Here is a 16,867-nt window from a genome sequence, read left to right as displayed (position 1 = left end):
GAGCTCTGGGCACAATTTTTCCTTTCCTGGTGTAAACGAATCCAACAGCACCAAAGTGTCAAAGGAAAACAAAATATGCATCATGGCTGCAGATACAGCATAATGCTGCAGTAAAGATGCATGCCAATTCAGTAAAAATGAGCAGTGCAGTTTGCTGGCAGTAATACTGTTTTGAGTAGCAATGAGTGGGGACCAGTTTCTTTCCCAATCTTACCACTTGATTTTTTATATACTTTTTCCCACTATTTATGTATGCTTCTGTCCTTTGAGTTTCAAAAGCCCCTTTTAACTTGTCCAAAATTTATTATGAGTAGATCAAAATGCAATGCCTAATATCATGAAAGAAACGGGTCTTCACTACAGTAAAAAGAACAAGCAAAAACAGTAAATGTTTGAAATGAAAATAAACAGATAATGCTGTAAACACAGCAGGCCAGCCAATATCTACAAAGAGAATGGATCAGTTTTGTGTGTCACCTTTCATCTGTACAGAAATAAGCAAGTATTTAAATAGAATCAGAACAAGGGTGAAAAAGAGGGATATACAGGTGGAGTAACCAGCAGCCCTTTAGACGGCTGAGGTAATCCTTCCAATAGATGATGTCATGAATTGCAATCAAAGGAATTTGCAGCACAAGAGAGGCAAAGAGCGTATGACTAGCTGTAGCAATGGGATGTCGAAGAGGGCAAGAGGAGAAGAATGGAGGTAAGAGCATGAGAGGGAAGGGAAAGCTGGCAAAATAGCAGGATCCAACAGCCCAAAGAAGAAATACAATTCAAGTCCCAATGTTTCTCCCCACCCTCAGTACTAACAATATCCATCTTACATTGCCAGTTACCTCCAGATGAACTATATATCAGGTATAGTTAACATTTTAAATGATTCAAATCAATGTTAATTTCAGAGGATTACAAAGTTATTCCTTGAGTTTGTACAGAGCTTCAATGAATTCAAGTTGCAGGGGACAGGGAGCTCAGGATTACACTTGCAAGTAGAATGGAAGCCTTTCGAAAAGCGGTTACCTAATCTATGCTCAGTCTTCTCGGTGCGCAGGACGCCGCATCATAAGCAGTGAATAGGTGTACTAGGATTGGAAGTACATCCTCGAATTCAGGTACTGCTTCTGATCTAGTGCATAATGTTCAAGGTGCAGGCTCCTCCATATTGGGGAGATCAAACAAGATTAGGGGGAAGAGAGGAAAAAAAATTAGAGGATTGGCACTTGGATGAGACCTTTTATCTCTGTAGTGTGCTGGGTAAGGGATTTACATTGTTGGTGTTGGACCATTATTCAGCCTGTCAAACCTGACCTGGATTGTCTGGCTTCTATTTTAAACCAGATTTACTTCTGGCTGTCTCAGTTAGTTTCCATTAAGTCTTAAATTTCTTTTGTTGACCTTCATCCAAATACCTGTTGTAAAGGTCATATCATCCATCTAGCCATGTCCTGCTTTACTTGTAAGCACATTACTTGTCATCCTTTTCTCATGTCTTTGCTTACTTGTTCCCCTTTCCCCTCTGTTCTGATTCTATTTAAGTATTTCCCCTTTTTTGTGGTAGGATGAAGAATTTTATCATAAATTGCATCTGATCTTTCTCCAAAGATTCTGAGTGTTGTCACAGTGACCATAATCCTTGGAACATATCCCAACAAACTGCATTAATTCAGCAAAGGCCCTCCTTAGTTTACTGCACAGTGCTATGCCGCAGACAAACTAATCCATAATTGTAATATGCTAAATCCAAAAACTATTCAGGCATTGTCCATGCGTTTCTCATTAATAAAGAAATCACAAAAAAATCCTGCAAAGAGGGCTTTTCTACAGATAGCAACCATGCTGTTGTGCTGTAATTGAAACTTAATGGTTATCGGAGCAAAGCAACTTCTATTGTGGAAGTTAACTTTTCCAACAATAGATATGTTTAACCTTTTAGGAATATACCAGCATTTCCGCATCAAATAAAAACATATAAAATTAGTTCTTTATTCAGAAATATTCTACGCTTCATAGTAATAGTAATTTGTCAGCAATTATATAAATTTTGTACAGTTTTGGAGCAGGGATATTTAGAAAGTGGCAAAGGGACTCAGTACTCAGAGGGTTAACTATCCATCATCATACTGTGACCAAGTTCTTTCAGACTGAAATATTGTGAACTATTATATTGTGCTGGAAAAATATTAGCACCAAAACTCCTGGTCAAAAGACTGACAAAATTAAAATTGTTCTTCCCCATATACTTAATGCATTTTCTATTAAATTCTTCAAAGAAAGTAATAACGGAAAAATATCAGTATTTCACTGATGTGACCAATGCTGGGCATTACCATCGGAACAGTCAGGATGCAGCAGAAAAGATTTTTTAGATTCATATCTGAATTAAGATTTTGAAAGAATCTAGGATTTGAACATGTTAAAACATGCCGTTTAGAAGCAACTTTTCTACTTAAAAAAATCTCCATTATTTTCAGTATAAACAGGCTTGCATTAACAACTGATCAATCCACCTAATTTTTGAAATATATCTAGATTATGCTCCCTATGAGATCTCACCTTTGAACTGCATCCTTTAATTAGGGTGACTGATAATAGTGCAGCAGACTTTTCCATAAACTCTACAATCAATTTTCCTCTATGTTCAGTGAACATGTGCTGTGTTGTGCAGGAAAGCAGCGGTTTGTTCTTTATTTTCCAAGGTTTCAACTCAATTGTATAGGCAGCATACTCAACTGCCAGACTGAAGCGAATAAATTCAGAAGCACGACTGGTGAGTTTAAGTCTTGTGCAACACTTGTTATGAAACCAACATCACAAAATAATACACTAATCAACGATCCCAATCCTGGGCCTCATCTGATGTTCACCTACATCTACTTCCAATAGGACATACCAAAGAAGTGATCAGGAGCAGAGAAACTGCCTGGATTCTCCCACCCCACCATCACAAGCCCAGAGGAGGTCAAATTTAAGCTCTGCCTACCAACAGTCAGCTGAAACCAGTTAACTAAACACAGATTGGAGATTGAACTGGGGACATTCTTATTTTGTATGGCCCAGCCATTCACTGAATAGACTCAGTGTTAGTTTGGCTCAGAAATTGTTCAACGAAGAACAAGGAACTGTCCAGAGTGCCCAGGCCAAACTTTTATTCAGCTCACTGCTACTTGTGGAATCTTGCTGTGTCCAAAGTGGCCACCACATTCACTTGTATAACACTCAATTGCACTTCAAAATTAGTTCATCATACATGAAACATTTCTCTGACAAACGTCAAGTGCTATATAAATAAAAATTCTTTTTGGTTTAAAAGAAGCAGCTCGATACCATTTAATAATTGGTTGAGCCAGAGTTCCCATTTAAATAAACTATTAACATGAATTATGGTTGTGAATTACAGTTCCGCCATACATGTTGTTGAATCACCAACAGGTTTCCAGTACAGTACTGTAGTGAAAAGAAATAACTGCTGTACTCTGGTAATGTTTCTAATCTACATTGAATTTCTGCTTACTTATAGAATCATTAGCCTATTCACTCAGTGCTATAAACTCAGTACATAATTGCTAAAGGCAAACTCACACTACTGACTAAACAATATACATCTCACCAAGAAAACAGGATAAGTGCAGGAGTAATCTTGTACTAATATTGTTAGGGTAGTACTCAACAGTCCTATTTTGCACAGTAAACTGGGCACTAAATTGTGCAAGATTTATCAAAAAGATTATGCTATAGAATGACCAAATACTAACTTGTCATGGTGCTGAAACAAGGCTAATGTGCTGTATTTTGTGCAATTTTTCAAAAATACTTCTCCATTTTTTAAAACATATTTAAACAAGTTAAACCTTGAGCAACATTGTTCTTTCAAATGATTCGCATAATGAATGAGTTACAGATCAAAATAGCTTGCCCAGAATAAAGAAAATACCCCAATCATGGAGTAACCATATATTCTTCTTATATCACAATCTAAAAAATGCAGGAACAACAATATCAGCTTGTTATTGCAGATGCCAATATTGCATAATTTGCAACTTAGTAATAGAAACTTTGGATTCTTGTTACTCACTTAGTGAAGCCTGCTGTTGTGGTTTCCACTCCATATTCTCTTCTCTGTCATTCACTTGGTTTGGTTTCCCTGGCTGCCCATTAAAGTCTGATGGAAGTAATAAAGAAAACAGTGTCTGAGACTTGGTTGAAATAATGTAAAATGGTCTCAGGTAACTCCAAGCCTGTTTAGACAAGGGAACTAAAACAAATCATCAGCTATAACTGTCACTGCTCGCTATCTAGTCATCCCTGTTAAAAACCGAATGCATGTAGAGCTGGGGGCAAGGACAATATTTCTCATTGCAGGGAAATCCCTATGGTTGCCAAGACAGACATAGCGAAACACATTTTCACCTTGTAGTTTTTCTCATGTCCATATTCCAAACTGCCTCTAAATTCTCTTATACTTGTACTGGATTTGATATTCACTAAGCACATCAAGACAGACTCAAAGGTGAATAAAAGGGTGAGAATAAAAATGACAGAAATAAATCTATTTTAGATCTAATATTGTGTAATGAGACAAGGTTAATTCACAATCTTATAGTAAAGGGTCCTCTGGGAAACAGTGATCTTAACATAATAGAACCTCATCTTAATTCTTGGAGTAACATGGTCCAAAACTAAGGTCTTAAATTTAAGCTTAAAAAAAGAGATAAAAGAGCAATTTGGCTGAGCTAGGTTGGTAAATTAGATTAAAAGATAGGATGGTAGATAAGCAATGGGAAACATTTGAAGAAATAATTCATAATTCTCAATGACTATATATTTCCTTGAGGCCTATACTCTTGGGGTTTAAAAGAGGGCTGTAGAGATAATGGGGTACTGGTTTTGACCTTTTAGAGTTCCCTAGATTTCAGAATGGTCTCTGTGGATTGGAAAATAATAAATGTAACCCTGCTGTTCAAGCGAGGGGTGGGGGCACAGGGGAGAGAAATCAGGGAATTATAGGCCAGTTAGCCCAACATCAATCATAGAGAAAATACTAGAATCTACTGTTAAGGCGGTGGTAACAGGGCACTTCTGATTAGGCAGAGTCAACAGAGTTTAATGAAGGGTTAAATAGTTATAAAAACAAAAAGCTACTGCGGATGCTGAAAATTCAAAACAAAAACAGAATTACCTGGAAAAACTCAGCAGGTCTGGCAGCATCGGTGGAGAAGAAAAGAGTTGACGTTTCGAGTCCAACATGACCCTTCAACAGAACTGAAGTATAGTTAGGAGAGGGGTGAAATATAAGCTGGTTTAAGGTGGGGGGCGGGGGGAGAGAGAAGTTGAGGGTGGGGTGGTTGTGGGGACAAGCAAGTAGTGATAGGAGCAGATAATCAAAAGATGTCACAGACAAAAGGATCAAAGAGGTGTTGAAGTTGGTGATATTATCTAAGAAAAGTGCTAATTAAGAATGGATGGCAGGATAATCAAGGTACAGCTCTAGTGGGGGTGGGGTGGAAAGACTGACAAGGTATTAGTTGTAGATTTAAAAATAATGGAAATAGGGGGGAAAAGAAGAATCTATATAAATTATTGAAAAAAAAAACAAAAGGGAGGGGGAAGAAACGGGGTGTGAATGGGGGGAGGGGGAGTTTAAGATCTAAAGTTGTTGAATTCAATATTCAGCCCGGAAGGCTGTAAAGTGCCTAGTCGGAAGATGAGGTGCTGCTCCTCCAGTTTGCGTTGGGCTTCACTGGAACAATGCAGCAAGCCAAGGACAGACATGTGGGCAAGAGAGCAGGGTGGAGTGTTAAAATGGCAAGCGACAGGGAGGTTTGGGTCTTTCTTGCGGACAGACCGCAGGCGTTCTGCAAAGCGGTCGCCCAGTTTGCGTTTGGTTTCTCCAATGTAGAGGAGACCGCATTGGGAGCAACAAATGCAGTAGACTAAGTTAGGGGAAATGCAAGTGAAATGCTGCTTCACTTGAAAGGAGTGTTTGGGCCCTTGGACAGTGAGGAGAGAGGAAGTGAAGGGGCAGGTGTTGCATCTTCTGCGTGGGCATGGGGAGGTGCCATAGGTGGGGGTTGAGGAGTAGGGGGTGATGGAGGAGTAGACCAGGGTGTTCCGGAGGGAACGATCCCTACGGAATGCCGCTAGGGGGGGTGAAGGGAAGATGTGTTTGGTGGTGGCATCATGCTGGAGTTGGCGGAAATGGCAGAGGATGATCCTTTGAATGCAGAGGCTGGTGGGGTGATAAGTGAGGACAAGGGGGACCCTATCATGTTTCTGGGAGAGAGGAGAAGGCGTGAGGGCGGATGCGCGGGAGATGGGCCGGACACGGTTGAGGGCCCTGTCAACGACCCTGGGTGGAAAACCTCGGTTAAGGAAGAAAGAGGACATGTCAGAGGAGCTGTTTTTGAAGGTAGCGTCATCAGAACAGATGCGACGGAGGTGAAGGAACTGAGAAAATGGGATGGAGTCCTTACAGGAAGCGGGGTGTGAGGAGCTGTAGTCGAGGTAGCTGTGGGAGTCGGTAGTCTTGTAATGGATATTGGTGGACAGTCTATCATCAGAAATTGAGACAGAGAGGTCAAGGAAGGGAAGAGAAGTGTCAGAGATGGACCATGTAAAAATGATGGAGGGATGGAGACTGGAAGCAAAATTAATAAATTTTTCCAGGTCCCGACGAGAGCATGAAGCAGCACCGAAGTTATCATCGATGTACCGGAGAAAGAGTTGTGGGAGGGGGCCGGAGTAGGACCGGAACAAGGAATGTTCCACATACCCCATAAAGAGACAGGCATAGCTGGGGCCCATGCGGGTACCCATAGCCACATCTTTTACTTGGAGAAAGTGAGAGGAGTTAAAGGAGAAATTGTTCAGTGTGAGAACAAGTTCAGCCAGACGGAGGAGAGTAGTGGTGGATGGGGATTGTTTGGGCCTCTGTTCAAGGAAGAAGCTAAGGGCCCTCAGACCATCCTGGTGGGGGATGGAGGTGTAGAGGGATTGGACGTCCATGGTGAAGAGGAAGCGGTTGGGGCCAGGGAACTGGAAATTGGTGATGTGACGTAAGGTGTCAGAGGAATCACGGATGTAGGTGGGAAGGGACTGGACAAGGGGAGAGAGAAGGGAGTCAAGATAACAAGAAATGAGTTCCGTGGGGCAGGAACAGGCTGACACGATCGGTCTGCCAGGACAGTTCTGTTTGTGGATTTTGGGTAGGAGGTAGAAGCGGGCCGTCCGAGGTTGGGCGACTATCAGGTTGGAAGCTGTGGGAGGAAGATCTCCAGAGGAGATGAGGTCAGTGACAGTCCTGGAAACAATGGCTTGATGTTCTGTGGTGGGGTCATGGTCCAGGGAGAGGTAGGAGGAAGTGTCTGCAAGTTATTTTCAATAATTTATATAGATTCTTCTTTTCCCACCTATTTCCATTATTTTTAAATCTACAACTAATACCTTGTTAGTCTTTCCACACCACCCCCACTAGAGCTGTACCTTGAGTATCCTGCCATCCATTCTTAATTAGCACTTTTCTTAGATAATATCACCACCTTCAACACCTCTTTGATCCTTTTGTCTGTGACATCTTTTGATTATCTGCTCCTATCACTGCTTGCTTGTCCCCACAACCACCCCACCCTCAACTTCTCTCTCCCCCCCGCCCCCCACCTTAAACCAGCTTATATTTCACCCCTCTCCTAGCTATACTTCAGTTCTGTTGAAGGGTCATGTTGGACTCGAAACGTCAACTCTTTTCTTCTCCACCGATGCTGCCAGACCTGCTGAGTTTTTCCAGGTAATTCTGTTTTTGTTAAGGGTTAAATAGTGTTTGACAAATCTAGTTGAGATTTTTGAGACTGTAACTAACAGGAGAGATAAGGGCGGGTTGGGGGGGTGGGGTGCGGTGCAATGAGAAACAGTGAATTTAGTGTATTTGGATTTTCGGAAGGCATTCCATAAACCATTACATAAAAGGTTGCTACACAAGATTTGTGTCTATGAGATATGAGATTGGAGATAATGGAATTTCTGGCGATTGGCCAGACTTCCAACTCAGCCCACCTGAGAAACGTCCAAAGTCCTTTCTGTGCAGTGTATCAGCGCCTGAGGATGCTAAGCCACGCCCCCTTTTTACGGCACTAGCTGCTGTAAACTGCTGAGTTTAAAGGTCCCAGCCACTTTGACAGGAGAGAAGATACGTATGTAAGGTAAGTGAGTGAGGAGATAGGGGGCTGCGGCGTTGGGTGGGGTGGGTCAGTCGGGGCTCAGGTAGTCAGAGGTGGTGCGAAGGGTGTGGGGTGGGGGTGAACATTGCTGTGGGTTCTGGAGTGCTTTGACACGCCAGCTGATTAATTTAGAGTTACGCTGGTTTTATATCTATGAAAGCTGCTAAAGTAAACATATGCAAAAATAGAGCAAACAGCCCAAGTCTGCATCATTCTGGCCAATCACAGAGCAATCCAGGCAGGGTAAAACTGGCAATTGGAAGTTTAAACTCCCCACATAAGTACCAGGGATGTGCTTACGTTGGGACTTCCAATAGTTCCCATGGTTGTCTTTCGGGATACCTCTAGTCTCAGACTATCCAGAGACCGAAGATCTGTGCCAATATATTATGGACTGAGGATTGGTTAACTGACAGAAAAAAAGACAGTAGGAATAAATGGGTCATTTTTGGAACAATAGGGTATAACTAACTAGAGGAGTGCCAAAAGGATCATGCTTAGCTATTTAAAATCTATATCAAAGATTTAGGGGAGAAGATCGAGTGGGAGGTTAAAAAAAAAAAGTAAAATTGCAAGTACAAGAAAGTAATTTCTTTTCCTCCCTCCTTCCACAATTTTCCTGCTTTCCCTCTTTTCTTTCCCTGCTGTCACCCCTGCTCCATGCCAATTCTCAGGAACCACCAAGGTGCTTTGCCTAGCTAATAATCGGACAGATAGAAAACAGAAATGAGAGCATATTTGGGTTATATTAACTTTTGCTGATAATGTTGATGGGGCAAATTTGGATTGATTGCCCTTTATAAACCCTTCCTGAATTTTATTTCGATTGACTTTAATGATGGCACAACGGATAAACTGATTTTTGGTTTATTATTTCTGTGCACCCTTTGTCCTTTTCTTTTAAGTAATGAAAGTTCTTGCCTCAAAATAAGCATGTAACTATTACATTCTGGAGATTTTTGATGCACAAGGATAACCGTGGTCAAAACAGGAGTGTGCCCATCAGGCATGGAAAACTATTTGTCATACAAATATATGTATGCATAAGCTATGCATTAGTAGCAAAACTCTCAAATTATTACTTAGTATTGAAACAACAACACAGACTTAATTTTGTAGAGCACTGGTGTGGATGACGAAAAAAGAATATAACTGCATGAGAAACCTCTTGCTCAAAATAGGTGCAACACAGTTAGTTAATAACTGAAAAAAGTTATTTGTGAAATTTGGTAACCATAAGACCATAAGACATAGGAGCAGAAATTAGGCCATTCGGTCCATCGAGTCTGTTCTGCCATTCAATCATGGCTGATAAGTTTCTCAACCCCATTCTCCCGCCTTCTCCCCGTAATCTTTGATCCCCTTTACCAATCAAGAACCTATCTATCTCCGTCTTAAATACACTCAATGACCTGGCCTCCACAGCCTTCTGTGGCAATCAATTCCATAGATTCACCACTCTTTGGCTAAAGAAGTTTCTCCTCATCTCTGTTCTAAAAGGTCTTCCCTTTACTTTGAGGCTGTGCCCTCGAGTCCTAGTCTCTCCTACTAATGGAAACATCTTCCCCACGTCCACTCTATCCAGGCCTTTCAGTATTCTGTAAGTTTCAATCAGATCCCCCCTCATCCTTCTAAACTCCATCGAGTATAGACCCAGAGTGCTCAAATGTTCCTCATATGTTAAGCCTTTCATTCCTGGGATCATTCTCGTGAACCTCCTCTGGACCCTCTCCAGGGCCAGCACATCCTTCCTGAGATACGGGGCCCAAAATTGCTCACAATATTCTAAATGTGATCTGACCAGAGCCTTAAAAAGCCTCAGCAGCACATCCCTGCTTTTATATTCTAGTCCCCTCAAAATAAATGCCAACATTGCACTTGCCTTCCTAACTACCCACTCAACCTGCAAGCTAACCTTAAGAGAATCATAGACTAGGACTCCCAGGTCCCTTTGCACTCCAGACTTCTGAATTCTCTCCCCATTTAGAAAATAGTCTATGCCTCTATTCTTCCTACCTAAGTGCATGACCTCACACTTCCCCACGTTGTATTCCATCTGCTACTTCTTTGCCCATTCTCCTAACCTGTCCAAATCCTTCTGCAGCCTCCCCGCTTCCTCAATACTACCTGTCCCTCCACCTATCTTTGTATCACCTGCAAACTTAGCCAGGATGCCCTCAGTTCCTTCATCTAGATCATTAATGTGTAAAGTGAAAAGTTGTGGTCCCAACACTGACCCCTGCAGAACTCCACTAGTCACCGGCCGCCAACCTGAGAAGGACCCCCTTATCCCCACTCTCTGCCTCCTGCCAGACAGCCAATCTTCTATCCATGCTAGTACCTTGCCTCTAACAGCATGGGCTCTTATCTTACTGAGCAGCCTCCTGTGCGGCACCTTGTCAAAGGCCTTCTGGAAGTCCAAGTAGATACATCCATTGGCTCTCCTTTGTCTAACCTACTCATTACCTCCTCAAAGAATTCTAACAGATTTGTCAGGCATGACCTCCCCTTGATGAAACCATGCTGACTTTGCTCGATTTTACCATGCACTTCCAAGTATTCTGAAATCTCATCCTTAATAATGGACTCTAAAATGCCATGTTGAAGCAATTAGTTCCAAATTGTTTTGGTCATCTGCAAAACTGACATCCATGGAAATCAATGATGGTCAATCATGATCCAATGTTTAAAAATCTCCAATCCAAGTTACTGAGAATCTAATGTAACCCAAAGCTGTCTGCGCACTAAATACAGGGACATGTGTTCTCACATTTTACCCCTTATGAACACCTCCCAGTAACTTTCATCTAAGACTCATGTTCCTTGTGATCTACATATTGTAAAGAACATATCTTATTTCTGTTGGACTGTGGATTAAAATTACAATGGCTGCAGTTTGAAGGGCATGTCAACTGGAACAGTGTGAGGGATATATACAATGTTGCTGTCCTGGAGCAGTGTGCGCCAGGAAAGACAGGATGGTGCCGAGGAGGAGTCTGGTCTAATAGGGAACTGTCTGGCAAAAATGTTTTAAGTGGCTCCTGACCAGGTGACCAGGATTTATGAGAGCAGTGCAGCAAAATAGCTCCTAGTCTGAAAGGAACAAGGCCTTAAACATCTGGCTCCTGTGTGTGTAAGATTCCAGTAATTCTACAATAATAGCTAGCTGTTTTTTCCCCTGATATTTCTATAACCTGCCCTCTCTCTGAAAACCCCTGTCAAGAGGAAAAGGGGAAAAGCACCATTAGAGACATTGAAAAGCAAGTTCTCAATCAGTGAACTAAAGGCTGAAAGTGCTGAAAAACTACTTCATGTCATCAACAAAGAACTGAAAGATATTTGGAAAACATCGATCAAAATCAACCCATCGAATCCTGTACTCAGGAATTGGTGTTATTGAACTGTTTTATCCTACTCTTAAAATCCATGTTTGTGTGTGTCTTGTATGTGTGTGTATAGGGATTTAAGAAGGGGCAGAGTTTAGGTTAGAGAGTTAGAAATTAGCAGTTCATATTTCTTTCTTTTGCAACTGGTTAAAAACAATTTGTTCAATAAACAGTTATTTACTTATTAAGTTTACAAACCTGTTTGCCTAAATTAAACAGTTAGGTGGGTTGATCAAACTTTTCAGATTTGTCGCAGCTCAGAGAGCAGTGGGGCTCAATGTTGCAGCACACTATCCCCAGTGAGTCGTGACAATATGAGGACCAGCAATCAGCTTGACCTCTTCTCTCCCTCCACCAATTATTTGGCAACGTACTACATACATAATGAAACAAATCTGTTGTGACATTTTCCTAGGTCAAAGTGTAGTCAACATTTCCATTACTACAGATTTTTAAATATCCTTAGGATAGCTTCTTGCCATTTTTCTTCTACCAATAGTGTACCAAAATTAAATAGCGTTTCAGAACTGAGATCGCCTCCTGTACTTGCAAGCTTTAAAACCATGCAAAGAATAATGCTGCACAACTTTTGTAATATTTTACAGACACCATTTCCCAGCTTTTATCACCAATGACATTCTTGGCTCAATTCTGATGATTTAAACACAGGAGTGAAATTGCAAAAAGATGCTCAGGATTTCCAGTCCTGATGACATTGCCTAACCTAAGTGTACATGTACAATTGGGACATTTTCCCTTTGAGAAGCTTCCTATTTTGGTGATGCTCCTCCCTTCCACCTACTAATGCAAAGAGCTTATGATAGGTTTTCTCCACTGGTGGCAGTATTTGAAGGTTTGAATTTCACAAAACAAGGCTACTAGATTTAACTATCAGTTACCTCACCTTTCTTGAAGATGAAGACTCATGCTGGTATAATTTTGTATATTATTGGAATTGAACAGGGTTTTTCTTCTAAAATATCTATTTGCTTTCCACAGCAACTGTCAAGAACCCCATTTGCAAAAGCCTAGAAACAACTAGTTGCACCCACAATGAATACCATAATATCACAAATCCTTTTATAACCTTCATTGGAAGGCATGTTAATCAACTATGAAACTGGCTGAAAGTAGACAATCATTTGTGGTTAATTCCTAAAATCTACACTTAAGAGCACCAAGTTGGGAGGATTCGATTTGCTGATTTAAAAAGACTGCCAAAAGGGCATGCAAAGTGTTCAAAATTATGCATAAAATTGACACGGTAGCAAGGCATTCCCTTTCAAAATTGGTAAACCAGAGATTACAATAAGCAGCATGGAAACAAAACAATGAAACTTAAAATTCTTTTTTTTGGTAGAATCAAATGTCAGCAGAAGTTATATATGTAGATCTTTTAGCCAATAAATGATTACGTTTCACATTATAGAAGCAATGGTTAAATAAAGCTGATATTAGAGTACAGAAGAGATATTAAAAAATTGGTGCATTACATATTCCTCATTCAGGGACTGCTGACCTTGTTGAATTACCTTCCATCATTGTTACTACTTCTTTTAGCTTTTCCTATTTACTTGGGTCACCCTTCTTCATCTCCTCCCGTCAGTCACCCATTTTTCCAATCCCACTGCGTTTAAATCTCTTGCCACCGCATCTTTCCATCTGATTTTGGACCTTCCTCCTCTTCTCCTTGCAGTCCCATCTCCTCCACTTGCTTCACCAGGTCTTCTCTATCCACACATATGACCATACCATTTCAATCTCTTCTCAGCCACTTTCTTTGATGCTTCCAATATCCTCACCAACCCCCTGATGTACTAGGTCCTGATCTTGTCACTTCACACATCCATCTCAGTATCTGCATCTCATTAGTACCCAGTTGTTCCTCTGTTCTTGATGTTGCCAAGTTTCTGCACTATATAAGAAGGCTGGTCTCAGAGCTATCTTGTAGATTCTTCCTTTCAGTTCCAGCAATACTTTTCTATTACATAACACCCTATCACACTTCTTCCAATTACTTCAACCAGAGATAATCCATCGCTTAATTTCCATTATTATACTTCCATTGTCTGCCTCCATTGACTGCAGGTGCTTGTAACTGCTCATTCTCTCCAAGTCTTCACCCATAATCTTCACATCTTCATTCTGATCCTCTTCCCAAGGCTCAAACTGACAGTCCATATATGGGGTCTTTGATATATTACCCCGGTCTTCCAGTGTTTTTCTCCAGTTCTCCAGATATTCATTCACGTTCTCATCATCTGCACCACATTGTTCAAAGTCATTTACGAACATCAATGACCATGGCGCCTCCTAACTCACTTGCTCAGTCAGAACTTTCATGACAATCAAGAAGAGGGTCAAGTGCTGATCCTTGGTCAACTTTGGTTTCCATTACTACTATCCATTTAATTTTCCTCCAGATACGCCAGGACAGGCAATTAAATGCTGGAGTGCCCAGAAATTGGCATTACGGCTTGCATCCAGCCCCCAACGGGTCAAAGTCTCTGAGAGGGGCAGGCACAACCATGTGACAACTACAAAGGCAAATTAATTTTTTTTTAAAAAAGCTCCTCCATCAGTCACTGGACACAGGACCTTCAGGTCTGATTTGTCTGGACAATAGCCAGTTGGTCTCCTCTGGACAGTAGCCAAAGGTCCCCAGAGCAAGCAGCTCTAACTGCTGCAGTAAGCTTTTCAAGCCAAGTGACAGATCTGCACCTGGGCTGTGTTGGGCCTAAACCTATAAGTATAGGAGGTGAAATGTATTTTAGGGGAACCAAAAAGGGAATAAAGTTAAAAGCAAAATACTGCAGATGCTGGAAATCTGAAACAAAAACAAAAATAGCTGGAAAAACTCAGCAAGTCTGACAGCATCTGCGGAGAGGAATAAAGTTATTTCAGCTAACACAATTTTGAAAAGTTCCTAATAACCATAACCACTCTGCAAGTCAATTCACTGCATCATCTTTTTAACTCAAAGCTTTTCGCAAAAAAATTTCTAGCTTTCTTTTGCTTGTTGTTAGGCTGTGCAGTAAAACAGAACAGTACAAAAACAGTATAGTAAAAATACAATGTTCAATTCAAAAGATACATCTACTCGTCAGTGGGTTTCATTGGGTGAAAGTTACAAGTGTACAACCAGTAGATTGAGCACCTTGAGAAGGACATTACTCAGAAGAAAGTAAGTTTACAGAATGTGTAGAATCTCTCCTGTCCAACAGACTTCTAAATAAACCAATAAAGATACCATATGGCAGTCAGTGGTAACCATACTGTGCTTAATGAAACCAGCGCTAGTCAATATTTCTGGTTAAACCAGCAGATCCCATTGCATTGCTCATGGTGAACCTGAGAATATATTGCTTTACAACATGAGGGGTGTTTTACACTGTAACATCAGGGTCACTGACATTTAGTGACTTCATTTAAACTCCATTTTCAAAGTTCAACTCATTTAACTGCTTTTAAATTAAAATGACTTTAGATTAGGAAAAGTACTGCCTCTCTGGGTCTCTTTTTGTCACGTAGGTGCCATGCTTACATTCTCTATGAACAAAAGGCAAGTAATAATCAGCTGGCATTTACGGCTTTTCTGCTTGGTTTCAGAAGTCAACGGAGTGTTCTTATAATTAGTAAAATTAGAATGAAGACTCAGTCCGCCTCATCTTAATATGTTTCCTGAGCCCAATAAAATATATTTCAGATATTGTAAAACAAGTATGTAACAGACAGACAAGAGACATGCAGCTTTTGAAATCTGTATTCTAAATTTTCTTCAATAGTTTTGACAAACAATTGGATAGACTTTGTAAGAGATTGAAAGAGAAGCACTCCATCACAAATAAACTCCAGCGTACTATGGATGTCTCCAGAGCATTCTGCATATTATATATGACCAGATCAGACTCCACTGTGCATATAGCCAACTTGCTTTGGGCAAAAAAATCTACATTAGAGGACAACTGTTTGGGGAGAACCTGAGGCTTCCAAGTAAAAACTTCAATGAAAGTATTAGAAGACAAAGAACAATAGCTAAGTTTAATCATGCTATTGTAAAATATGAGGTTTTAAGTGATTAGTTAATTAAACTATTGATTGTGAAATATTTTTGGTTTTCCTATTTTTATCAACTCCTTGCATTGGGTTTTCCTTTGTGATTGTTGCCCTATGGGTTTTCATAATAAAATGTAACACAGAAAATAGATTAAATGTAGAATTATATAGAATCTACAACACAAAAAAAGGCCATTTGGTCAAGATTTTTTAAAATAAATATGTAGGTAGACTTGAACATTAATATTTACCACTGGATCGGTTATTGGGTTGATCCTGTTCAGAACACCGTTGAGCCCCATCCTCACCAATCACAACACAGATCTCCGCTACCTCACGGGTGTTTTTGTTGCTCTTGTGATCTTTGGATTCATCTTGCCACAACTCAGCATGCACTTCACTCTCATCATCTCTATTTTCAGTCTTTATTGCTGCATCAAGGGAACTCATTGTGATGGCCTTTATCCAGTACTTCTTATACTTCTTAAAATTTTGGTCAGAATCAGGCGGAGTCACTGCAACAATCCTTTGCACTGTTCAATTTCTGTTAGGGGAAAAATATATATTAATGTCTATATTTGCCTTTCTGACTAATTTTATATTTTAGTGATAAGAATATATAACTAAGGTAATAACTAAATCTCTTTAAGTGTTTATTTTGATCTGGATGGATTCTTGCAAATGGTTAGGTTGTTCTTCATCTTCATTTTGAGGGAAACAGTGCACTTATTTTACAGACATTATTGCTATATGTCTGCTATGTGGATTGCAGCGACAGTTACCACTAATGACTTTTTAGAATAACCTCTGCATACTTTGCCTCATATCTGCTAAGATCTGATTGGACTTATGTTCGGTGAGATTATATTCCACTTAAGCACAAAATCTAGGCTAACTATTACTTTAGTGCTACATTTTGACTTCTTTTGGTTGAGACATTTAACTGAGGCCCCTTCTGCCATCTTTGGTGGGCGTAAAGGATGCCATGGCATTAATTTTGAAGAGCCGGGAAGGTTTTCTCTAGTGTCTTGTCCAATAATTATCCCTCAACTAGCGTCGCTAAAACAGGTGATCTGGCCATTACCTCATTACCATTTGTGGGACCCTATTCAGCACAAATTGGTCACTATATTACAAAACTGACTGAACTTCAAGGTACATTATTGGATGTGAAGTGCTTTGGGACAGCCTGAAGTCACAAAACGTACTCCT

General features: G+C 40.4%; 1 protein-coding gene across 8 annotated transcripts in view; it reads right to left on the bottom strand.

Annotated features, from left to right (window-relative positions):
* znf618 (zinc finger protein 618) overlaps positions 1-16,867 on the bottom strand; it is a 130,478-nt gene that overhangs the window by 30,691 nt on the left and 82,920 nt on the right. For 5 of the 8 annotated variants that reach the window (XM_078549795.1, XM_078549799.1, XM_078549798.1 and 2 more), the window contains exons 2-3: positions 15,907-16,199; positions 4,076-4,162 (exon numbers count right to left, since the gene is read on the bottom strand). In XM_078549795.1, coding sequence (XP_078405921.1) covers positions 4,076-4,162; positions 15,907-16,105 — 286 coding nt within the window. In that variant the 5' untranslated portion in view covers positions 16,106-16,199. The remainder of the gene's footprint in view (positions 1-4,075; positions 4,163-15,906; positions 16,200-16,867) is intronic. The other 3 variants (XM_078549803.1, XM_078549801.1, XM_078549802.1) reach the window with 1 other exon arrangement.

Source organism: Cetorhinus maximus, chromosome 10 (genome assembly GCF_964194155.1).
Source record: "Cetorhinus maximus chromosome 10, sCetMax3.hap1.1, whole genome shotgun sequence".
Classification (NCBI taxonomy): Eukaryota; Metazoa; Chordata; class Chondrichthyes; order Lamniformes; family Cetorhinidae; genus Cetorhinus; species Cetorhinus maximus.
The sequence above is the reverse complement of the archived record's forward strand: the minus strand, read 5'-3'. Positions and strand labels throughout refer to the sequence as shown.